Source organism: Scyliorhinus canicula, chromosome 1, assembly GCF_902713615.1.
Source record: "Scyliorhinus canicula chromosome 1, sScyCan1.1, whole genome shotgun sequence".
In the NCBI taxonomy this organism is placed as follows: domain Eukaryota; kingdom Metazoa; phylum Chordata; class Chondrichthyes; order Carcharhiniformes; family Scyliorhinidae; genus Scyliorhinus; species Scyliorhinus canicula.
The window spans coordinates 117,830,843-117,856,615 of record NC_052146.1 but is presented as its reverse complement, the minus strand read 5'-3'; the positions used below and the strand labels follow the sequence as shown (position 1 = coordinate 117,856,615).

General features: G+C 48.4%; 1 protein-coding gene across 6 annotated transcripts in view; it reads right to left on the bottom strand.

Moving 5' to 3' along the window:
- The window catches only part of LOC119966603 (platelet-activating factor acetylhydrolase 2, cytoplasmic-like), a 39,046-nt gene that overhangs the window by 2,586 nt on the left and 10,687 nt on the right, over positions 1–25,773 (bottom strand). For 5 of the 6 annotated variants that reach the window (XM_038798605.1, XM_038798587.1, XM_038798578.1 and 2 more), the window contains exons 3-9: positions 23,597–23,747; positions 21,816–21,909; positions 21,041–21,109; positions 19,895–20,096; positions 5,512–5,625; positions 4,346–4,437; positions 3,229–3,399 (exon numbers count right to left, since the gene is read on the bottom strand). In XM_038798605.1, coding sequence (XP_038654533.1) covers positions 3,229–3,399; positions 4,346–4,437; positions 5,512–5,625; positions 19,895–20,096; positions 21,041–21,109; positions 21,816–21,909; positions 23,597–23,747 — 893 coding nt within the window. The remainder of the gene's footprint in view (positions 1–3,228; positions 3,400–4,345; positions 4,438–5,511; positions 5,626–19,894; positions 20,097–21,040; positions 21,110–21,815; positions 21,910–23,596; positions 23,748–25,773) is intronic. The other variant, XM_038798615.1, reaches the window with a different exon arrangement.

Here is a 25,773-nt window from a genome sequence, read left to right as displayed (position 1 = left end):
ATCCTTAGTTGCCCTTCAGAAGGTGGTGACGAGCGACCTTCTTGAACTGCTGCATTCCCTGAGTTGTAGGTATACCAACAGTGCTGTTAGGGAGGAGGTTCCAGGATTTTGAACCAGCAACATATTTCAAAGTCAGGACGGTGAGTAACTTGGAGGGGACCCTCCTGGTGGTGGTGCTCCCAATACCTGCTGCTCTCGTCCTTCTAGATGGTAGCGGCTGGGTTTAGAAGGTGCTGCCTAGGGAACCTTGGTGAGTTCCTGCAGTGCACTTTGTATATGGTAGACACTGCTGCCATTGTTCATTGGAGGGATTAACTGTTTGTGGAAGGGGGTCACAATTAAGCGGGCTGCTTTCTCCTCGATGGTGTCAAGCCTCTTGAATGTTATTGCAGCTGCACTCATCCAGGCAAGTGGAGTGTACTCTTGACTTGTGCCTTGTAGATGGCTTTGGGGAATCAGAAGGTGAGTTAGCAGGAATCCTAGCCTTTGACTGCTCTAGTAGCCTAGCCTTTGACCTGCTTGAGTAGCTTAGCCTTTGACCTGCTTTGGTAGCCACATATTTATATATGGCTAGTCCTTCCCTAAAGGACATTAATGAACCAGATTTTTTTTTTTTACTACAATCGACAATGGTTTCATGGGCATCATTAGACTTTTAATTCTTGATTTTTATTGAATTCAAATTTCACCATCTGCAGTGGCAGGATTGAACCTGGGTCCCCAGAGCATTACTATGGGTCTCTGGGTTAAGCAATCCAGTGACAATGCCATTATGCCACCGTCTCCCCATTCTGCGATGAATGTCAAGGGACGATGTGGTTAGATCCTCGCTTGTTGGAGATGGTCATTTCCTGGCACTTGTGGGGCACAAATGTTATTTGCCACTTGTCACCCCAAGCCTAAATACTGTACAGGTCTTTCTGCACTTGGACATGGACGGCTTCAGTATCTGAGGAGTTATGAATGGTCTGAATATTGTGCAGCTGAAGATGGTTGGGCCAAGGACACTACCTTGAGGAACTCCTGCAGTGATGTCTTGAACTGAGATGATTGCCCTCCAATCACCATAACCATCTTCCTTTGTGCCAGGTATGACTCCAATCAGTGGAGAGTTTTCCCCAATTCTCATTGATTCCAGTTTTGCTCAGGTTCCTTGATGCCATACTCCATCAAATGCTGCCTTGATATCAAGTTCAGTCACTATCACTTCACTTCCTGCATTTCGCACTTTATCCATTTTGAACCAAGGCTCAAATTTAAAAAAAATATTAATTTAGAGTGCTCAATTCATTTCTTCCAATAAAGGGGCAATTTAGCGTGGCCAATCCACCTACTCTGCATATCTTTGGGTTGTGGGGGCGAAACCCACACAAACACGGGGAGAATGTGCAAACTCCACTCGGATAGTGACCCAGAGCCGGGATCGAACCAGAGACCTCGGCGCCGTGAGGCAGCAGTGCAAACCACTTGCATCACCATGCTGCCCCAAACACAGGCTGAAAGGATGTCAGGAGCGGAGTGATGCTGACAGAACCCAAATTGAGCATCTATGGTCATTGCTGAGTAAGTGCCGCTTAAAAGCACTGTTGATGATGTCTTCCATCACTTTACTGAAGATAGAGAGTAGACTGATGGGGCAGTAATTGGCTGGGTTGTATTTGACCTGTTTCTTGTGTGCAGGACACACCTGGGCAATTTTCCACATTGCCGGGTAGATGCCAGTGTTGTAGCTGTCCTGGAACAGCTTGACTTGGCTTCAGTACTATTGCCGGAATATTGTCTTTGCAGTGTCAAATGCCTTTAACTATTTCTTGGTATCAGGTGGAGTGAACTGAATTGACTGAAGATCGACATCTGTGATGCTGGAGACTCTGGAGGAGGCAGAGATGGATCATCCACTCGGTACTGCTGGCTGAAGATTATTGTGAATGCTGCAGCCTTGTCTTTTGCAATGATGTGCTGAGCTCCTGCATCATTGAGGATGCACCATTTCAGACAATTGATATTAGGAATCTGGAAATCTCACCCCCAAAGCATGTTGATGATGGACAACTGGAGCTTTCAAGACCAATTTTTGGTTTTGTCGGAATCAAGGAATATAGAACCATAGAATCCTTACAGTGCAGAAGGAGGCCATTTAGTTCACTTGCGTCTGCCTAACCCCATCTAGGCCCACTCCTCTGCCCTATCCCCGTAACAGTAAGCCCACCTCACCTGCACATCGTTGGGCACTAAAGGGCAATTTTAGCAAGGCCAATCCACCTAACCTGCACATCATTGGACTGTGGGAGGAAACCCGAGCAGTGTTTAGCATTGCTGCTTCAGAGTGCCAGGGACCCGGTTAAATTCTGACCGTGGGTGACTGCTTCTGTGGAGTTTGCACGTTCTCCCAGCCCCTGCGTGGTTCCTTGCAGGTGCTCCGGTTTACTCCCACAGTCCAGTGATGTGCAGGTTAGGTGGGCTTCTAAACATTGTCTTCTATATGGGCATGTGGACGCTCTTCCCCTCCTCCCTTGGGTTGTGAAGGAATTCAGCTATAAAATTACTAAACATAAAATAAACTATCTAGAGAATGGTAATATTCTCTGGTGGTTCCTACTCTTTGGACAGAGTTAAGTCATTTCCTCAGACCCATTTAGGTTTCTATGAGACCTGTCTTTCTCAACCTTAAGTGAGGGCAATCATTGCCAGAGTATGCTCGATCCAGAATAGTCCCAAAAAGGAGCTAGGATTATAATCCACTTCTGGATGCCAGAATTCCCAGTCTGTGCTCATGTTCACATCCACACTCTCCCTTCTGATTTGCCTGAGCACACATCCACACCCACTCTCATCCTGTTGATCTCAGGTAGCCAGACACACATCCAGGGTCGCCCACAGATACCAGTCCTCCCAGTCCCAGCTTCTTCCACCCCCCCCTCCACCTACCTGTACTCACAGTCACCTCATAACCCTCTGCATGAAGAACTTTCACCTGCCCTTTGTTCTAAATGTCTCACATTTAATCTGGTATCACGAGCCCCGGATTATTAACTTTAAAAGCTTCTATTATATTGCCCTATAATCTGCATTGTTCTAATGGGGGAAAAAAAATCCTTTTTAAGAATTTAAGTATTTGTGTTTCCTCACTGCAGACGGCACACCAGAGAACCTACATTAGACTCTCTTTAAAGCCTCTGCTCATTCTTTAGTGCGCATTTCAATTAGGCCACTCCTCTCTTCACTTACACTATGGTGATGATTTTGATCTCATTGTCAGTGGAGTACAGCCTCTTCATCTTATTGATGCTGTCATCGGTCTGGAATTTCTGAGAGTTCACGAAGAACACAGGACGCAGCACGCTGGAATAAATATCATCGGTCAATGGAAACATCCAACTGTCCAGAGCTACCGCACACCTGCAGGGCAAGAATATACTTATAGTCAGCAAACCAGGCCAACTTGTGAAAGACGGGCAACACACATTCTCACAAATAAGGGAGGACTATTAGATCCCAAAGGGCAGATTTCTCAATGCTGCCACTGGTTGGATGTGAATGAACATCTCTTCTGGAGGGATGCTATAGGAGCAGCACACTCGCTTACCATGTACCCACTTGAGCTGGTTTATAAATCTGATTTGATGCATCCCCTGCTTTTTCACGATACTTTCCTCAATGGCTTCCCCCAAACTCAACCTCCATCATGGAATTTCTCCAGTGATGAAGACGGAATGGGTGATATGCACCCAAATCAGCTTGGGAGGTAAATCTGGAGTGAGTGTGTTTTCATCTACCTACTGCCCTTGTAGGTGGAAGAGGTTGCAGGTTTGCAAAGAAGCCTCAGCGAGTGGCTGCAGTGCATCCTGTTGATGGTACACATTGCAGCTATGGTGTTCTGGTACTGGAGGGAGTGGATGTTTAAGGTGGTGGATTGGGTGCTGATCGAGCAATTGTTTATTCCAGGATTGCTTTGAGCTTAAGAGTGTGGTTGCAACACATCTGTACAGGCAACTGAAGAATATTCCATCATATCCCTAACTTCTGTGAAGTAGTTGGCTCTGGGGAGTCAGGAAGTAAACTACCATCGAGTTTTCAAGGCCAATATGACATATGGTCATCTCAGGTTTTATTTAAGCTAACTTTTACATCTTTGCTCTTAGATGCTACATCTTATGAAACTACTGGCACCACAGAAATCAGTCTCTCTGGGTGTGAACACTCAGATTTGCATTTGAATCATTCCATGGCATTAAGTCAACATGCCTCGTCATGTTACTGCATTATCAGGATAAAGTATTCCTGCTGAAAAATTTCCTTGATTACATTTCCACTAATATGAATACTGGACTGAAGTGTTACATACCTGAACCGCTGGTCTTTAGCGACCGCCAAGATCGCTGTGGAGCCTCCAAATGAGTGACCCATCACCGCAACTTTCTGCAGGTCAAAGCAGCCCTGTGTGAATGAAGACCACCATCTCAGATTTAATACCATTCTGATCTTTTCCCACCCAATGCACCCCCAAGCTCACTAACTTAGACCACTGAGGTAGCTAGTCTCAGCTGAGGCTGTTTCCAGCTGCCATTGGTTGCCAGGATCATACTGTGGATATTTGCACTGAATGCCATTTGTCAACCTTGGGCCCACTTACCCAATAAGTCCAAATCCATTTGTAATCTATTGCCTCCTTCTAAAGTCAATGGTGCTCATTTTGCTAGAACAATAACAGTGTTAAACAGTGTTAAAAATAATGCTGTTAGTATAGAATTATAGAAGCAATGATGCAGCACAGGAAACCATTCAAGCCAACATGTTGGCTCCTTTGTAGACCTATTCAATTAATTACAACCTTGCAATCATTGTTCCTTCAAGTATTTAAGAAGTATTTAACCAATTCCTATTTTGCATCTATTTTCACCATCCTTTTAGCAGTATGGTAACCCTTTGGGCCGCAACTTCTGAGCTCCCGGACAGTGGAACTACCTGGTACACCAAAGATGTGCTGGGGAACCCCAAATATCTCCTCTCTATGCAACTCCCCCAATCCCAGCTACCCCTCTACCCAGGCCCAACCCGACATGATCTGTCCCCGACGCGCGCCTCGATCCCCTCCCTGTAACCGCCTTCGCCCCCCGACAACCGGACCCCCGACTTGACTGCCTAGATCCCCTGTCCCCACCCCAACCTCTCAGACACCCCCACTCTACTCTCCCAAACCTGGATCATTACCCCCAACCACCATGACCCCTCCTCTCCTCCGCTCCCCCTAACCCAACTGCCCAGAACCCCCGACCACTATGCCACACCTGACTGCCAAGAGCCCTGACCGCTGCCGCCCAAACTGCCTTAACCCCTGACTACTACCCCCCCCCCCCCCCACCCCCACCGGTGACTCTCCTGCATTGTCCTCCCAATGCAACACCTCCCCGCACATGTGGAAATGTACGCTCCTGTTGTTTGGGTGAATAGTGGCAGCACCAGGCTCAGGATTTAGTTGAGAGGGGGGCATCTAGCTCCCAATGTACCCACCTTCATAACGGAGAGGTGAAAGTCGCCAGGAAGGACGTTTTTGATGAGCATCCCATTGTTAATTTCTGCAAGCAGGTCCAAAGCCCGGCTACATTCCTCCACTCGCAGATGCAACTGGGAGAGAGAAGGGGCAACAAAACAAATATATCTATATATAAAACTTTGCCCAACTCATTTCTCTGCTGTACCTTATTTTCTTCTTAAAACTAGGGTGGCACAGTGGTGCAGTGGTTAGCACTGCTGCCACACAGTGCCGAGGACCGGGTTCGATCCTGGCCCCGGGTCACTGTCCATGTGGAGTTTGCACATTCTCCCCCCCTGTCTGCATAGGATAAATGGATTGGCCACACTAAATTGCCCCTTAATTGGAAAAAAAATGAATTGGGCACTTTAAATTTATATTTAAAATATTAATATTACATTTATATTTAAAAAAGTGAGAAACTAGAAACTGTGCAAAAACCAAGGAGGTTTATGTCTGCGGATAACTAAAAGCTGGCATACTGGTGCAGAAGTAATCAAAAAACTAGTGGAATTTGGGATTGTAGCTCGAGTGTGTTAGAATACAAAAAGGAATAAATTGTGCTTTAGTAGTACATATTCTTGGTGAAACTCCCCAGAGGTAGTGAGTTCAGTTTGGGCATCACACCTCAGGAAAGATTGGAACAGAGGAGCAGAAGTAGGAGTTTGGCTGTTCAGCCTTCTGCACTATTCAATAAGATCTGGCTGATCTGTTTTGGCCTCAACTCCCTTCCATAACCCCTTACCTAACAAGAACCTGTGTAACTCAGTCTTGAATCAATTCAGTGACCCAGCCTCCGATACTTTCTGGGGAAGAGAATTCCACACACCACTGACCATTTTGGAGGGAAAAAAAGATTTCCTCATCTCTGCCTTAAAAGGGAGTCAGTCCTCTTATTTCTAAACAATATCCCCAGACTAAAGATGTGTAGGTTAGGTGGATTGGCCATGGGGAAAGGCGGGGGAGTGGGCCTAGATAGAGTGCTCCTTCTGCACTGTTGGGATTCTACGGATTGTATAGTCTCCCCCACAAGAGGAAACAGCCTTCGGGTATCAACCCCATCAAGTCCCCTCAGAATCATTTTGGTTTCAATAAGATCACCTCTCATTCTTCTAAAATCTGATGGGGATAGGCTTGACCTGTTTATTCATAAGGCAACCCATACATACTAGGAATGATGTCCAGTGAACCTTCTCTAAACTGCAACTGATATTTTCCTTGAAAAATATTTAAGTGCCTGGAGAAGAAAGATTGTGGGATGAGGCTGCATGGCTCCTTTGAAGAATATATTGATGCAAACTTGACAGGCCAAATGACCACTTTCCATCCTGCAATATCCCATATCAGCTCCGCATTTCAGTATGCTGATACAGTACTGGGATCAGCCACCAGAGGTCAGGGATGCTGCATTTCTTGCAGATTCGTCTCCATTAATCTGCCCGGCCTCGAAGACTATTGTAATTTTTAAATTTTGGATCACATAAAGATCACCTCAGGGAGATAGATGGTCAAGTTTCCAGCTGTCCTAAATGTACGGTGCTTAGGATTCATCAAATTTTGTGTCACCAGTTAGACAAGATTCACCAAATGATATCAGGGCTTAAAAGGTTAAAATACGAAGACAGTTTGCTTTGTATTCACTGGAGTCCAGCATATTGTGTGCTTCAGTTGAGATAACTAAAACATTTAAAAAGTCCAAGGGTCAGTTACAGAGAAACTATTTCCTCAGGTGGAAGAATAGGACCAAGGGGTATAATTTTTAAAATCAAGGACATTTTCTTCACACAAAGAGCCGTGGAAATCTCAAACTCTCCCCCAAAATGCTGCGGATGTTGGGGGCCAAATTTCAAGACTTATAATGATGGATGTTTATTAGGTAAAGGTGCCATGGGGTATGTAGCAAAGGCAGGTGAAGTAGAAAAACAGAACAGGCTCACGGGGCTGAATGGTCTCCATGGGCAGAACGGTAGCACAATGGTTAGCACTGTTGCTTCACAGCGCCAGGGTCCAGGTTCGATTCCCAGCATGGTCACTGTCTATGTGGACAGACCACGTTCTCCCTGTGTCTGCGTGGGTTTCCTCCGGTTTCCTCACACAAGTCCCGAAAGATGTGCTGTCTGGGGCTGTTTAGCACAGGGCTAAATCGCTGGCTTTGAAAGCAGACCAAGCAGGCCAGCAGCACGGTTCGATTCCTGTAACAGCCTCCCCGGACAGGCGCCGGAATGTGGCGACTAGGGGCTTTTCACAGTAACTTCATTGAAGCCTACTCGTGACAATAAGCGATTTTCATTTCATTGTTAGGTAATTTGGACATTCTGAATTATTCCTGTGTAGCCGAGCAGGCGCCGGAGTGTGGCAACTAGGGGATTTTCACAGTAACTTCATTGCGGTGTTAATGTAAGCCTACTTGTGACAATAAAGATGCAACAGGCTTGTATTTTTTAAAATCAGAGCCAGCTTCTCACCAGATCCTTCAACCGTTTCTCTCTGCAGAAACAGGTGTCTTGAACCCATTTATTCTGTCAGCTTCCATAATCTTCTTGATTGATGCATTCCAATTCTCAATTAACCCTGGTGAAAACATTTCACCTGACTGCATATTCTTACTCTCAACTTCTTAATCGTTAACACCTCTGTCATTTGTTTTATAAACGCTCAATTATAATAGACAGAAAGTAAAGAAAGAGGAAATTAGCAAATCTCCTGTGGAATAGCTTACAGTAACTCGTACGAAGAACGAAAGAAACAGCAGCAGGAGTCTCCCATCCCAACTTCTCTAGCCTCCTCCACTATTCAGTAATGGCTAATCTTAGACTTCAACTTCACTTTTCTTTCCGCTCACCACATATCTTGATTCTCTTAATGTTCAAAATTATGTTGATTTCAGTCTTGAATATTCTCTGGTAACGGGAATTCTGAAGATTCACAACCCTCTTTCACCTCATTTCAGTCCTAACAGGGTTATGCTGCAGCTGTACAAAACCCTGGTTAGACCCCACTTGGGAGTATTGTGTGCAGTTTGGGCACCACACGTTAGGAAGGATATTTTGGTCTTGATGGGAGTGCAGCGTAGGTTTACAAAAATGATACCCGATCACAGGGGTTCAGTTCCAAGGAAAGGTTACTCAAATTAGACCTGCTTCCGATTCAATGTATAAGGTTATGGGGTGTTCTAATCAAAGTATTCAAGATATTAACAGGGAGAGACAGGATAGATAAGGATAAACTATTTCCACTGGTCGGAGATTCTAAAACTAAGGGGCACAGTCTAAAAATTAGGGCTAGACCATTCAGGAGAGATGTAGGATGGGCGTTTTCACTCGAAGGACGGTAGAGTTTGGTACCCTCTCCCACAAACATCAGTTGAAGCTAGATCAGTTAGTAATTTTAAATCTGGGATAGATAGATTTTTGTTCAGCAGAAATATTAAGGGATATGGGCCAAAGTCAGGTATGTGGAGTTAGGTCACAGATCAGCCATGATCTCATTGAATGGGGGGGACAGGCTCGAGGGACTGAATGGCCTCCACCTGTTCCTATTGTTCCTAAATGACTGACGCATTTGGCAGACTTTATTGCTCCTTTAGAGATTGTTTTATATCTGTAACAAAACACCTGTCTCTTTTTTCAAGTCTTCTTCAATTTGTAGTACGAGTTTTATTTATATATATCATCCTTAATGGAGCAAACTGTTCCAAGGTGCCTCACAAGGCCATTAAAAGACAAAATTTGGCACCAAGTCATAGAAGGTAATGTTTGGGCAGATGACCAAACATTTGATTGAAGACTTAGGTTTAAGGAGGAGAGGAAGCTCTAGAGACAGAGTACTTTAGGGAGAGAAATCAAGAGCTTTGGCACTTTGGAAGCTGACAGCCATGATAACCAATGGTGGAGTGAGTGAAGTCGAAGATGGTCAAGAGGTCAGAATTACCAGAGAGCAGCTATCTGAAGGTTGTGGGGTTGGAGGAGGTTAGAGATGCAGGGAGGGACAAGGCCACGGATGGTCTTGAAAATGAATATGAATTTTAAAATCAAGTCATTGCTTAACCAGGAGCCATTGTAGGTCAGTGAGCAATGGGGGAATGGAAGATTAAGTATATCAGTGTTACTTGTGTCTGAGAAGGTTTGCACTCTGACTTGAGTCAGAAGCTTGTGGATTCAAGTCTCATTCAAGAGACTGCAGCACAAACACCAGCTTGATACTTCATTAAGGTAGTGCTACACTGTTGGAAGCAAGGTCGTTAGGTTCAAAAGAACCTAGATCACTACTTCAAAGAAGGTAAGTTTTCCCTGGTATCATGAGCCACAATTTAATTCTCTATCATCATCAAAGATCAGTGGTTCCCAACCTGTGGTCCACGGGGGTCCTGCCGGTGGGCCAAGAGGCCAGTGAGGAAAAAAATAGTCAGTGGAGAAAAAATAACGAGTACCTCGTGTGTAGCATTATATTCCCTGTTAAACTAATTTTCACAATTATTGCCAGTATTATATTAATCTTTGCAATTAAAAAGTGTGGTCAGAGGCAGACTTTCAACGAAACACAGCGCTGTACTGCGGGGCCCTGGCCAATGGGGAGACGCCCATTTTGGGAGGTGCTGTTGTGCTGGGAACACCAATCAGAACCTTGGGAGCTCTAAATTTGCTGATATGCTTAAGAAATTCGAATGAGCCGACCAGCAGGCAATACAGAACAACATTGTGCTCTGATTGACGGACCCCCCCTTCAGAGTGGGGAAAACAGTTTGGCAGACATTGAGAGGTGGTGGAGATTAAAGGAGCTCAGACACGGATCTCCTGAATTGGTGTGAAGTTTCTCAACTTTCATTCAGTGCAAAGCAGCAGCCAGGTTTCTGGCATTTGGTCTGGCGAGCAGCCGGAGGCGAAAGGAGGTGGCGCTGGCTGGCCAACAGCCATCAAGGGGAGCAACAGGGCGATTCAGCGGCCAGCAATGTATTTGTGAGTGCTCATCATAAACTATTAGAAATAGCTGCGCTGGGGACTTCCGGTGACGGTCATGGTGTGAGTGGTTGCACATTTAGTGGCTGCTGCTCGTGGCGGTTTTTTCGGACCTCTTCCCCGGTTAACGGGTGGATGAGTGAAGGAAAAAAGGTGCAGTAGTACTGGTAGGAGAGCGTGACCCACCGGTGCATGGAGTCGAGGACCAGAAGCAGCCACAAAAGAGGGGAACAGATAGCAAAAGGTGGTGCAGTGCCTGCGACACACGTGGAGATGGCGGAGGGGTAGAGAGCGGCCCTGCCAGCTCAGTGGTCAATGAACCAGCTGATGAGCTTCCTGAATGGGAAGTTCACCCAGCAACGAAAGGAGAATCTGGAGGACCTGGCCAGGGCGGTGGACTCTATTAAGGCGGTGATCGACAGTGTGGTGACAAGGCTGGAGGCTCAGGGTCAGGCAATCCAGAAGGTGGAGGAGGTGGCGGGGGAACACGAGGAGCAGGTCGCCCCGATGGTAGCGGAGATGGGGTTGATGCGGGATCAGCAGAGGTGGCTGCTAGAGAAAGTTGAGGACCTGGAGAGCCAGTCATGCAGGCAGAATCTAAGGATCATGGGCCAGCCGGAGGGAAGCGAGGGAGCAGACGCCGGTACGTATGTGGGTAAGATGTTGGAGAAGCTGCTGGGAGGGAGCATTCGCACAACCTCTGGAAGTGAATCACGCGCACAGGGTGCTAATGAGGAAGCCGCAGGGGAAAGAGCCGCTGAGGGCCATAGTGGTGCCATTGCACCGATTCCTGGACAAGGAGCAGATCTTGAGATGGGCCAGGCAGACGAGAGCAGTGAAATCAGCATATATCAGGACCTGGGTGCCGAGCTGGCCAAGGGGAGAGCGAGCTTTAACAAGGTCAAGGGGGGGGGGGTGAAATTCGGTATGCTGCACCCATCATGGAGCTGGGACATTGTGTTTGGGGTCACTGTTTTGCTCTGGGTTTGTTTCTGTTCTTTGGTGGGGGCTGCGGGGTTGTTGTCTTCGAATGGGCTTGGGGTGGGGTTGTTTTGTTTGCACTAGCAGGATGGATGGGCGGAGGGGGAGAAAATCAGTGGGTGGTAGGATGCTAGGCGCCACAGGCTGGTTCACGAAAGCACAGTGGGGGGTGAGCAGGTGGTTAGTGGGGGATGGGGTCGGGGTTGTTGTTCTGGGGGCTGGGCGGGTGGGGTGATAAACTGCTGACAGGGGAAGGGCTTCTAAAAAGTGGTAGGAGGAGGATCGATGACGGTGGGCGCCCAAGGAGGTGCAAGACATGGGCTGGAGGTGAGCCCAAAAGGGGTTATGGTCATTCGCCGTGTGGTAGCGGGGGGGGCGGCAGAGTGACCCAACCAGGCTGATCACGTGCAATGTGCGAGGGTTGAATGGGCCGGTCAAGAGAGTCCGTGTGTTCGCACATTTAAAAAGATTGAAGGCAGATGTGGCTATGCTAAAAGAGACTCACCTGAAGGTGGGGGAACCAGACAAGACTGAGGAAGGGATGGGTAGGGCATTTATTTCACTCGGGATTGTATTCTAAAATGAGGGGGGTGGCGATTTTGATCAACAAGCGTGTGGAGTTTGAAGTGGGAAGTATAGTTGCTGACTCGGGGGGCGGTACTTTATGGTGAGTGGGAAATTGGAGGGCATGCTGGTGGTATTAGTGAACATCTATGCCCCAAACTGGGGTGACGTTGAATTTATGAGGCAGGTGATGGGGAGGATACCCAACATGGACTCCCATTGGTTAATTATTGGGGGGGGGGGGGGGGGGGGGGGGAGCGAAGTGGGTTCATGGAGCAGATGATTTGATTTTGATGGGGGTAGATCTATGGAGATTTGGGAGACTGACGGTGAAGGAATTTTCATTCTTCTGCCATGTGCACAAGTTGCACTTCGATAAGATGCTGCTGGTGGGGCTGGTGGATGTTGAGCACTCGGCAATGGTGGTGCCAGACCATGCCCTGCACTTGGTGGACCTGCAGGTGAGTAAGGGGGTGGTGGGGGGGGGGGGGGGGGGGGGGGGCAGCGCCCGCAATAGAGGTTGGACATGGGGTTGTCCGTGGAGGGAGAGGTGTGAGAATGGGTGAGGAGGGCCATCCGGGAGTATGTGGTCCCAGGTTCGATTCCCGGCTTGGGTCACTGTCTGTGTGAAGTCTGCACGTTCTCCCCGTGTCTGCGTGGGTTTCCTCTGGGTGCTCCGGTTTCCTCCCACAAGTCCCGAAAGACATGCTATTAGGTAATTTAGACATTCTGAATTCTCCCTCTTTGTACCTGAACAGGCTCCGGAATGTGGTGACTAGGGGCGTTTCACAGTAACTTCATTGCAGTGTTAAGTAAGCCTACTTGTGATAATAAAGATTATTTTAAAAAAGATTAATGATACAGGGGATGTCTTGGTGGGTACGTTGTGGGAGGCACTGAAGGCAGTGGTCAGGGGAGGAGTTTATATCAATTCAGTCACATAGGGAGAAGGTGGTGCGGGCGGAGATAGAAAGGCTGGTGGAGGAAATTCTGCAGGTGGATAGGAGGTACGCAGATCTCCCAGAGGCGGGGTTGCTAAAGGAGCGGCAGAGACTGCAGATAGTATTTGTGCTTCTATCTACGGGAAAGGCTGTGAGGCAGTTGAGAAGGACCAGAGGGACGGTGTTCGAGTATGGGGAAAAGGTGAGCAGGATGCTAGCGCACCAGCTGAGCAAGCAGGAGGCTGCGAGGGAGATCCAGGAAGTGAAGGACGCAGGAGGGAATACGGTCTTGTACCTGAAGGGGGTGCATGGGGTGTTATGGGACTTTTACAGCACGTTAGATGAGTCGGAACCCCTAGCTGGGGCGTAGGCAATTTTTAGAGCGGTTGGAGTTCCTGAAGGTGGATGAGGAGTTGGTGGAGGGCCTGGGGGCCCCAATTGGGCTGGTAGAAGTGGTGGAGGGGCTGGAGGCGATCACTTGGAATGTCAGAGGACTAAACGGGCCAGTCAAGAGGGCGCGTGTGTTCGCACATTTGCGGGCTCTAAAGGTGGACGTAATCATGCTGCAGGAGACACATCTGAAAGTGACTGACCAGACCAGACGAAGGAAGGGCTGGATTAGCCAGGTCTTCCACTCGGGCTTGGACTCTAAGTCCAGGGGGGTGGCAATCATGATCAATAAACGGGTTCAATTTGAGGCGGAGGGCACATTTGCAGACGGAGGTGGTAGATTTCTTATGGTCCGGAGTACGCTTGAGGGAGTGAGGGTAGTCCTGGTGAATGTATATGCTCCAAATTGGGACGACGCTGACTTCATTAAAAGGGTGCTGGGGAAATTCCCAGACTTAGATTCACGCAAACTGATCATGGATGGGGACTTCAACACGGTCCTCGACCCCGGACTAGACAGGTCATGCTCCAGAACGGGTAGGCTCCCAGCGATGGCAAGGGAATTAAGGGGGTTCATGGAGCAGATGGTGGGGGGGGTAGACCCATGGAGAGCCAGACAGCCGACGGGAAGAGAACATTTGTTCTACTCGCATGTGCATAAAGTACACTCTAGAATCGATTTTTTTCATCATGAGCAGGAACTGTGTAGGCAGGGTAAAAAATACGGAGTACTCGGCGATCACCATCTCGGATCATGCCCCACACTGGGTTGATCTGCAGGTCTGCCAAGGGAGCTACCAGCGCCCACAATGGAGGTTGGGCGTAGGATTGCTAGTGGAGGAGGGGGTGTGCGGGAGACTGCGGAAGTGGATACAGGACTACCTGCAGGTTAATGACACAGAGGAAGTCTCAGCAGCGACCCTGTGGTAAGGGGGGGAGCTGATTTCAATTCGGGCCCACAGAGATAGAACGGACAGAGCGGAGATGGACAGACTGGTCAAGGAGATCCACCGGACAGATAGGGAATACGCAGAGGCCCCGAGGGAGGACCTACTTAGAGATAGACGGAGATTGCAGGCCGAGCTGGGGGTGTTGTCCACAAGCAAAGCAGTGGAACAACTCAGGAAGGCAAAGGGTGTGGTCTATGAGCATGGGGAGAAAGCTAGTAGAATGCTTGCGCAGCAACTCGGGAGGAAGGAGGCGGCCAGAGAAATAGGCAGGGCTGTGGACGGTATGGGGAACAGAATGGATGACCTGTCAGGACTGAACAAGGTGTTTCAGGAGTTTTACAGCAAGCTCTAAACCTCGGAATCCCCTGGGGAGTCGGAGGAGATGAAGTGTTTCTTAGACGGACTGACCTTCCCAAAAGTGGGTAGGGGGCTGGTAGACGGACTGGGGCCCCGATCAGAGCTGAGGAAGTACTGGGGGGCTTGAAGGCTATGCAGTCGGGTAAATCCCCAGGGCCGGATGGATACCCAGTGGAGTTCTACAAAAAGTTCTCGGAGATAGTGGGGCCAGTGATGACTAGGGTATTTAACGAGGCGAGGGACAGAGGGATTCTACCCCTGACGATGTCACAGGCTACCGTCTCGCTGATATTAAAACGGGATAAAGACCCGGAAGCGTGTGGGTCATACAGACCAATCTCCCTGATCAACATCGACGCCAAGCTCCTGGCTAAGGTCTTGACGCTTAGAATTGAGGACTGTGTCCCGGAGGTGATTGGGGAAGACCAAGCAGGGTTTGTGAAAGGCAGACAGCTGGTAGCCAACTTGAGAAGACTACTCAACGTGATCATGATGCCCCCGGAGGGCAGAGAGGTAGAGGCAGTGGTGGAAATTGATGCCGAGAAGGCCTTTGACTGGGTTTAGTGGGACTATTTGTGGGAGGTACTCGGACGGTTTGGGTTTGGGGAGGGCTTTGTTGACTGGGTTAGACTATTGTACCAGTCCCCAAAAGCTGGCGTGAGGACGAATAGGACAACATCAGAGTACTTTAGACTACACCGGGGGACCAGATAGGGATGCCCACTCTCCCTGTTGCTGTTCGCACTGGCCATAGAACCGTTGCCAATTGCCCTGAGAGCTGCGAGGGGGTGGAAGGGAATGATTAGGGGAGGGGTGGAACACAGGGTATTGCTGTACGCGGACGACCTGCTCCTGTACATGTCGGACCCGCTGGCTGGGATGGACAGTATACTCGGCATATTGAGAGAATTTGACAGGTTTTCAGGGTACAAACTGAACATGGCCAAGAGGAGATGTTTGTAGTACAGGCGAGGGGCCAGGAGAACAGGTCGAAGGGGCTGACATTTAGGATGGTCGGAGAAAGTTTCCGATACTTAGGGATACAGGTGGCACGAGAATGGGGCAAGCTGCATAAGCTAAATTACTAGAGTGGTGCAACAAATGAAGAGCGAGTTCAGGAAATGGGATGCACTCCTGCTATCACTTGCGGGGAGAGTGCAGACGGTAAAAATGACAATCCTCCCAAGATTCCTGTTTATTTTTCAGTGCCTCACGATTTTCATCCCGCGGTCCTTCTTCAAAAGGGTCAACAAGATTATTATGGGCTTTGTCTGGGCGGGGTGAAGAAAGCGGTGCTTGAAAGGAACCGTAGTGAGGGGGGGCTGGCGCTGCCGAACCTCAGCAACTACTACTGGGCGGCCAACATAGCCATGGTAAGGGGTTGGATGGTGGGTACAGGGTTTATTTGGGGGCGAGTGGAGGCGGCTTCATTCAGGGGCACCAGTTTGGCAGCCCTGGTCACGGCCCCCCTACCGCTCCCGCCGGCCAGGTACTCCACCAGCCCGGTAGTGGTGGCAGCCCTGCGGATCTAGGGCCAGTGGTGGAAGCACGTAGGGGAGGTGGGAGCATCGGTCTGGTCTCCAATATGTGACAACCACCGATTCGCCCCTGGGAGTATGGATGGTGGATACCGAGCGTGTCGGTGGGTGGGGGTGGGGAGGATGGGCGATTAAGTTCTTGATGGGGGGGGTGGGGGGGGGGGGAGCTTCTCGAGCATGAGGGCCTTGGAGGAGAAATTTGGACTAGTAAGAGGGAATGACATCCGGTACTTGCAAGTACTTCATACGTAGATAGGTCCCATTCTTCCCACGCCTCCCGCCAAATGGGATCCAGGACAGAGTAGTGTCTAGGGGAGAGGTGAAAGTCTTGGATATTTACCGTGAACTTATGAAAGGGGAGGAGTCCCAGACAGAGGAACTGAAGCTCAAGTGGGAGGAGGAACTCGGCGAGGAGATGGAGGAGGGGGTATGGGCGGAAGCCCTGAGTAGGGTAAATTCAACTGCAACATGTGCTAGGCTCAGCCTGATTCAGTTCAAGGTCATCCACTGGGCCCACATGATGGTGGCCCAGATGAGTAAATTTTTTGGGGTGGAGGACAAATGCGCTAGGTGTGCGGGAGGGCCAGCGAAACATGTCCACATGTTCTGGGCATGCCCAAAACTTAGGAGATACTGGGAGGGATTTGCGGACGTCATGTCCCAGGTACTGAAAACTAGGATGGTGATGAGTCCAGTGGTGGCAATTTTTGGGGTCTCGGAAGACCCTGGGCTCCAGGAGGAGAGGGAGGCCGATGTCCTGGTCTTTGCTTCCCTGGTAGCCCAGCGACGTATACTGCTGGCACGGAGGGACTCAAAGCTCCCAAAGACCGAAGCATGGCTCTCGGACATGTTGAGCTTATTAGGGCTGGAAAAAATTAAGTTTGCTTTAAGAGGATCTGTATTCGGGTGGCAGCCATTCATCGACTTCTTTGCGGGGATTAAATGTCAGCCGGCGGGGGGGGATTAGAGTAGAATAGGAGGGATAAATAGGCGGGTACTGTTTATGAGAGCGGAGTGGTCTTTTGCACTATGTTTCTGCTCTATGTTGATATTTGCACATTACTGTACACTGTAACTGTTTGCAATGCCAAAAATACCTCAATAAAATTGTTCATTAAAAAAAAAATCAACTGAATCATACAGACCGATTTCCCTGCTAAATGTAGATGCCAAACTATTGGCTGAGATCTTGGCCTCGAGAACAGAGGATCGTGTGCCGGGGTGATAGATGAAGACCACACGGGGTTCGTTAAGGCGAGGCATCTGGCGGCCAACATCAGGAAGCCCTTCCGATTGGTGCCCAGAGGGCCCTGCGGACGGAGGGGCAGCTGGTTCGAGCCCTGGCTGCCCCTGCATCATCTGGCTCTGCCAACCCTGGCGGTTCCCCAATGTTTGTACCATTGTGTCAACGGCCTCAGCGATGCTCCTCAGTGACTGGGACAGGCTCTGCAGTGCCTTGGCAATGCCCAACTGTGACTGGAACAAACCCCGTAGTGCCTCGGCAATTTCCATCTGAGACTGGGACATGTCACACAGCACCTCATCAAGGTCAGCCTGGCACTGGGTCATGTCCTTCAGCGAGTCGGACATTCTGCCGAGGCCCTCAGCCATGGCCATCTCCGGCTGCGCCACACTTTGGACACCTCCATTAATGCTGCTGACATCGTGCACCAGGCTCTCCACTGTGGTCACCACCCTAGCAGTGTTGGCCTCAGTGCCAGGCATTGCTGGCAACATCTGCTGCACCCGCAGCCTCTGGGACTCCTCTAAGCAGCTATGGACCTGCTAGAGTGTCGCTGACATCTCCTTTTGAATGTTCCGGCTGCTCCATAACATCTCCATCTGTTCCAGGATAGCCTGGTCCATAGGCTCAGCATCTGGTTGGGACCCAGCTGGTTACTGGTATCCCGCAGACTTCCGACTGCTGTTTCGCCTGGGCATCACTGCCTCCACCTGATGTGCATCAGCAACTGTGTGGTGCTCACCAGACTGTGCCCCAGAAGCCTGACCTAATGTTGCCCACCGAGCTGTGTCTCTGCGCTGGTGGAGGGTGGAGATGAGAGTTGTGATGTGTTGATTGTGGCACTCTCAGAACTCTCTTCTGAGGTGATCTCATGGAAGGCAGGGTAGTGGGACACCCCGAATGGGCTGGCGCCGTCGGCTGGAGGACCTGCAAGCGAATGGACATGTGATCAGGGGGAGTCTGTATTGCATTAACAATTCGCGTTTGACAGGTCCTCCACATGGGCCTGGTGGATCCGTACCTCTGTGGCGTGCACCACCCTCCACATTGGTGACCGCTCTGTCCTCGGCCACCCCAGTCACCTCCAGGGCCAATTCTCGAAGGTCGAGAGGATTCTTATGTCTAGCACCCCTCTGTCAGTCTGGACCCTCCCCCGGCGATTGTGAGAGTTTCTCTTGTGGAGACACAGAGGGTGTCGTTAGCCACACGCGTGTTTCAGGACGGGACTGGTGAAGGAAGGGTGTGGGGAGGTGGTTGAAGGGAGAGGGGGTTGAAGGGAGAGCAAGGTTGAAGTGAGGGTTGGAGGGCACATGAAGTGTTGGGGATGGGGGAGGGGAAAGAGATGCTCATGTGGGAGCAGAAAGCTCTGGGGGAGAGGGGTGATGTCAACTGTAGGTCTAGTGGCACTGGAGGCCTTTCCTCCTGGTCACGCTGCCCAAGCTGACGGCCGCTGCCCCTTCGTCCCAGGTGGCATTGGGATGCCCTGTGGCTCACCCTCCGGGACCCTCGGGGGAACAGGACATCCCTCCTGGCCTCGACCGCATCCAGAAGCCTCCCCAGTTCTGTGTCTTCAAACGTTGGGGCAGGCATTTTGGCACCATGGCTGCGAGCTGAGTGGGGCTGGCTGTGCAAGTGCTGTCCAAGTGCTGCTCGACCTTGGTAACAGGGCTGGCGAGCGACGTCCCGGCGAATGGATTGGCGAGACTTCATTTGCGGCATGAAGCCAGTGGGGCCTTGTTAGGTGGACCAATTAACATTGTATTGCGTTGGTGGCTTCGCCAGGCCAAGCATTAAGAAGCTTGCAGCAGTCCCTGTTCGCTACCACACTTACAAAATCTTTCCGGAGAATCGCGCCCAATGTTTGAAACTGCTGGTGTATGTGGTGGTCTGTGAAAGCTTTTCATGACAATCAGTGGTCCCCATAAAGGAAACCACTGGTTTCAAACCATTGCCATAGATTATCTAGTCATTATTGCATTGCTGTGAGATTCTGCTGTGTCCAAGTGGAGGGCTGTATTTTACATTACATTACAACAGTGACTACACTTCAGGAAAACACTTCAACACACTTTCAGATGTTCCCAGGTTGTGAAAGGTGTTGTATAAGTGCATGTACATCTTCTTTTTAACCTCTGGCAATAAGGTGAAGGAACAGTGTTTTATAAGCTGCATTTAAACGGAATGAATAATTCTTCTGCAAAAGTCTAGTCATGTGGCCCTTTGAATTCCAAAAGCCTAATTTGCTGACAGATATCAATTGAGGCACTGAAGGCATTCTGTCTCTGTCGACTAAAATTAGTTGATAACTGCATGGAAACGGAACCAGGGAGTCTAGGAGCATATTTCCTGACACATTCAGTACCTCTCCCCAATACCAAATCAGGAATATTCATGTGAACAAATCTGCGGAACCTCCATTTAATTCCTGCATTTTAGACACACCTGTTGATTCCGGAGGGGGAAATCGTCCTCGGCCACATCTATTTTCCTGTAGGGGAGCCATTCTTCCTCCAGTATAGGTGGGGAGGCTTGGGGTGATCCAGGTCCCTCAGGAGGGTGTTCTATTGAGGTTGTTGTTCCAATTGGCTGCCGCAAATCTTCAGCAGGAGACTTGAAGAAAAAGGTAGCGCAAGCCGACTCATCTCTGATTCAAAATAAAATGAGAAGAAGTGAAGGGACCTCAGAAATTATTGCAGCAAACTCTTATGAACAGAAATCCTGCCTTTACACATTTCAAACACTCCCAGGACAGGAACAGCAGAGGCTGGATACAGAGTAAAGCTGCCTTCAAACTGGGTGGCACAGTAACAGTGGGTAGTACTGTTGCTTCAGAGCGCCAGGGTCCCAGTTCGATTCCCGGCTTGGGTCACTGTCTGTGCGGAGTCTGCACGTTCTCCCCGTGTCTGCGTGGGTTTCCTCTGGGTGCTCCGCTTTCCTCCCACAAGTCCCGAAAGACTTGGATAATTTGGACATTCTGAATTCTCCCTCTGTGTACCCGAACAGGCGCCGGAGTATGGCGACTAGGGGCTTTTCACAGTAACTTCATTGCAGTGTTAATGTAAGCCTACTTGTGACAAAAATTATTAAATTGTAATTTGTTTTTAAATTTAAAATAAATCTCAATCTGAGAGCTAGTGGTTATTCTTATTAAACTGGAAGGAGCACAATTTAAAGCTCGAGTCACAGATCAGGAAGTATGAAATAGAAGTTGTGGATCTGGTTTCGCAAGACATCAAGTCTGTGTTACTCAACTCCAATCACAGGTATTGCAAGGCCAAAGCTTAAATCCACTTACACAATCCACAAACCCATTCTAGCCTTGCTAGAATTTCAAAATTCCCACTTGACAGGCAAACAGCACGTTGCACTATCCCAAACACTTCAGGTTTAGCACAGATTAGAAACAATGTAAAACTCCATTTATCTAAACTGTTTAAAGGGCATTCACATGGTGCACAGCGGAGGTGTCACATAATGCACGGCCCTGCATTGTAACAATCCTTTGACAGCCTCTTTAGAATGGTGGTGGGCTCCTCGAAAGATCTGAATAATGCAGAAGTGCTGGAGACTCTGCTCAGAGTCACTGACCTGTGCTCCACAGCAGCGACGACAAACCCCTGAGATGCCATCTCGATGCAGACAGCAGAGTATACGGTCCTGTCATAACAAACAGAATGTAACAGTAAGATGCTTCAGCACTTATGATCCTCCTCCGTGGTCAGTTTAGTTAAGTTGACTGGACAGCTGGTTTGTGATGCAGAACAAGGCCAACAGTACGGGTTCAATTCCCATAACGGCTGAGGTTATTCATGAAGGCCCCGCCTTCTCAACCTTGCCCCTCGCCCGAGGTGTGGTGACTGTCAGGTTAAACCACCACCAGTCAGCTCTTCCCCTCAAAGGGGAAAGCTGCCGATGTCATGTGAGACTATGGCGACTTTACTTACTTTGCCTCCTCCCAGATCCTAACATCTGGCTGCTCTTTCTTTGTCAATCAAGGCTTTTGAGAACAGTAATACAGAAAGAAGGGAGCAGTACAGAGGCCACATCCATCGTGTATGAAGAATGAGCAGAAGATGCAGTGCCCTTAATTCAGGAAATGAGTGACTGAGGCTGACGGACCAGAAACATTCTGGAGGGCAGAGGGGGTGTATGATGTGGATATGTCGTCAGAGAGGAAACAGTGGAAGACAGTGAGAAAAAGTACAAACGTGAATGACAAAAAAAGTGAGAAGAAAAGGAAACAAAGATGGATAAAGAGAAGAAAGACCAAAGATGGATCCCTCATCAGTCCTGGAACATAGACTAGAACATAGAACTAAACAAGGTAGGGCAGTGGTGGTTGTCAGTGGGATCGACACTCTACCTGAAAGCCCCAAGACCGTGAGAAAATATGATGAGTGGATACTTCTCTGCAGCTCTGAAAGGAGCGTCCCATCCAACCGGGATTTCGTGATAACCTAAAGGGTTATAAAAGCGATGCATGAAAACTTTATGCTGGTTACCAAAATGGAAAATTCAGTTATTTATGTTTGTTTCTCTTCTAGTTTTCCACAATATCTTATGACTGGTGGAATGAATAGATTCCATAAAATCCCTACCGTACAGAAGGAGGCCATGTGGCCCATCGAGTCTGCAGACCCTCTGAAAGAGCACCCTACCTCGGCCCAGTCCCCCGTCCTACCCTGCACATCTTTGAACTGCGGGAGAAAACCGAAGCACCCAGAGGAAACCCACGCAGACACAAACAGAAAGTGCAAACTCCACATAGTCACACAAAGCTGGAATTGAACCCAGGTCCATGACACCATGAGGCAGGAGTGCTAACTACTGTGCCACCGTGCCGCCCAATACTCTGGTTTCAACTTACAATCACAAAGACTTGAAATGTATCTTAATTGAATCTAAATGATCATTTTTAGCATTATAATGAGGCTTCAAAGCCCTGGTCAGTCACTATACAGGAGCATTTCTTGCAGATGGACTAGCTTCCTTTACTCTCCAGTAAAGGTTCTCCCGACCCCCATCCATGACCTACCCACCTGTTCAAATTTCCTAGATCATGCCTAGTGTTTCTTTCTCTCCACATTTAGCTGTCCAGTGAGAGAAAGTTGCCCATTCTCAGCATCTCTGCTGCAGCTTTGTGATTTGAATGGAAAGATCAACCCTTTGAGGTTAGGTGAGCTTTGTTCATTGACTGCTGAAACTCTCACCCATGCTGTATTATTTCTACTATGCCGGTGTTCTCCCACATTGCATCCTCCGCAAACTTCAGTTCTTCCAAATCTCTGCTGCCTATATCCTAACTCACTCCAGGTCCTATTTACTCTTGACGCCTGCACTCACTAATCAGCATTGGCTCTTGGACCAACAACACCTCAATTTTAAAATGAACATCCTGGTGTTCAAATTATTGTGTGGCTGGACACCTCCTCATCTCTACAACCCTGTCAAGACATCTCCAGTCTTTGCGCACCCCATTTTCAACACTCCACCATTGGTAACCATGCCTTTAGCTGCCTAGCCTTAATCTCTGGAATTACCACCTTAAACATTTCTGTCTCATTTTCTTCTCTGTTAAAGAGGTCCTTAAAATTGGTCTCTGACTATTGGTATCCTGTCATAATAACTCATTCCCTGGTTCACGTGAAATTTGGTTTGTTAACGCACCTGTGAAATGTTTTGGGGTGTTTGACTACATTGAAGGCACTGTACAAAAACCCAAGACCAAGGGAAAGAAAACAAAAATTGGAAAAGTGACTTTCTGATTTACTCAGGTGATTGAAACCCTTCCAGGAGATCACGGGCCGCACTTATCTTAACCAATCAAGTTTTTATCTATGTTTTATAATATAGACCCCCAAGTCCCATTATTCCACATTAAAAAAAAAGCCTCTGGGCATTCCAAAGTGTTTTACAGCCATTGAAGTACTTTAGTAGTCAAGTCAGTGCTGTGATGTGCAGGAAATGTGACAGCCAATTTGTTCACAGCAAACAATGAAATAATGGCCAGATAATCTGTTTTAATGATGTTGGTCAGGGTTCTTGGATGCACCTCATCACTTTGTTAGGCAGCTTGGGAACTTCTGCTCTAATCTCTTGGTTATGTAGCTCACCAGCCCAGTCATTCTGTTGAACCATTCTCACCGAATGCTAAATGAAGTACAGGGGCGCACCACCTCTTGCTCCTCTCCAGGTAATCTGCAAGGCCTCCGCAGTACTCGTATCGGGGGATCCAAAGTGGGTGCTTCACCTGCCCACTGGCCTCACAGGGATAATATAAACGGAAGAAGCTTCCCTGAAAATTAAATGATTTTCTGCTTAAATAATTTATTGATTGTAAGGAGAGCAAGTGACATAAAGAAAAGCCTTGAATTTTGACAGCACCTTCTCACAACCTCATATCATTCCAAAACACTCTATAACCAAATGAGGTACTTTTGAAGTATACTTCCTATTGTAGGAAGTGTAGCAACTGGTATGTGCTCAGCAAGCTTCCATAAACAGCAATGTAATAATGATCAAATGATTTGTTTCTCATGATGTTGGATTAGGGTAAATACTGGCCAGGACTCTAGGCTCTTCTTCAATATTGTGGCAAAGGATCGCAGACAGGGCCTTGGTCACTTCAAATCAGGCCACCAAATACACCCAGAGGAATGACCAGCTCTCAGATTGAGATTTATTTTAAATTTAAAAACAAATTCCAATTTAATAATAATTTTTGTCACAAGTAGGCTTACATTAACAATGCAATGAAGTTAACAATTTAGAGTGGCCAATCCACCTACCCTGCGCATCTACGTGTTGCGGGGGTGAGACCCATGCAGACACGGGGAGAATGTGCAAACTCCACACAGACAGTGACCCGGGACCACAATTGAACCCGGGCCAGGGCAGCATGGTAGCATGGTGGTTAGCATAAATGCTTCACAGCTCCAGGGTCCCAGGTTCGATTCCCGGCTGGGTCACTGTCTGTGCGGAGTCTGCACGTCCTCCCTGTGTGTGCGTGGGTTTCCTCCGGGTGCTCCGGTTTCCTCCCACAGTCCAAAGATGTGCGGGTTAGGTGGATTGGCCATGATAAATTGCCCGTAGTGTCCTAAAAAGTAAGGTTAAGGGGGGGTTGTTGGGTTACGGGTATAGGGTGGATACGTGGGTTTGAGTAGGGTGATCATTGCTCGGCACAACATCGAGGGCCGAAGGGCCTGTTCTGTGCTGTGCTGTTCTATGATTCTATGATTCTATGAACCCGGGTCCTCAGCACCGTGAGGCAGCAGTGCTAACCACTGTGCCACCCCGATTGTGAGTTTGTTAGACAACGGATTCTCATCTTATCCAATTGGTGCGCTTTCCCAGTTAGTATTCTGAATTGTGTATTTCTCCAGTTCTAAAAGAACAGGATCTTTGTGCACATAATTTCTTTCAACTGTGGCAAAACTAAGACCCAATCCTACAAGATGCCTTCAGAACATCAAAGCCAACAACTTCCTTCATATTTTTCTTGAATGTTCTGTCAAAATCTGCACTAATCTGCGGTATCTGGCGCAGTGATTAGCACTGGGTCTGCGGCATTGAGGACCCACGCTCGAAACCCTGCCCTGGGTCACTGTCTGTGTGGAGTTTGCACATTCTCCCAGTGTCTCGTGGGTTTCACCCCACAACCCAAAGATGTGCAGGGTAGGTGGATTGGCCATTAATTGGGAAAAAAAAATTATTGGGGACTCTAAATTTAAAAAAAAAATCTGCACTGAGTAAGAGACGATTGCTTAACAAGTTATATTAAGGACATGAAATGGGCATCATTCAGAGTTTGGCAGTGGTGGGCGGGGCATGTCCCTTTGCAACATGTGCCTTTTGCAATACTTCACATTTCTTTGCACAACTTAAGGACAAAATTTTTCGAAGCTGATGTTTATTTTAGATACAACTATCAGCATAAAAAGCACATTAGATTATAACACAGGAGAGCAAAATAATCTCCAAACTGTTCCACAAAACATTCCCAGAGCAGGTACAACACAGGTTACTTATACATCAAAATTCCCTCTGCATTGTCTCATCTGCACTGATGACACAACCTTTTACACCAGCACTTCAGATATGTCCATATTTTTCCTCAAGCTAGGGTTACCCACACTCACTGTAGTTGAGGGACCTCAACCATGTCGGACCCATTTCCCATACTTCTGTTCTCACCCCATACCCTTCCATTCCCCATTGTCTTCACTTTCCACTCCACCAGCTTCCAGATTAAATGCATTGTTCCCCACCATTTCCACCACCACCACCATCATCATGATGCCACCACCAAACATACCTACCCA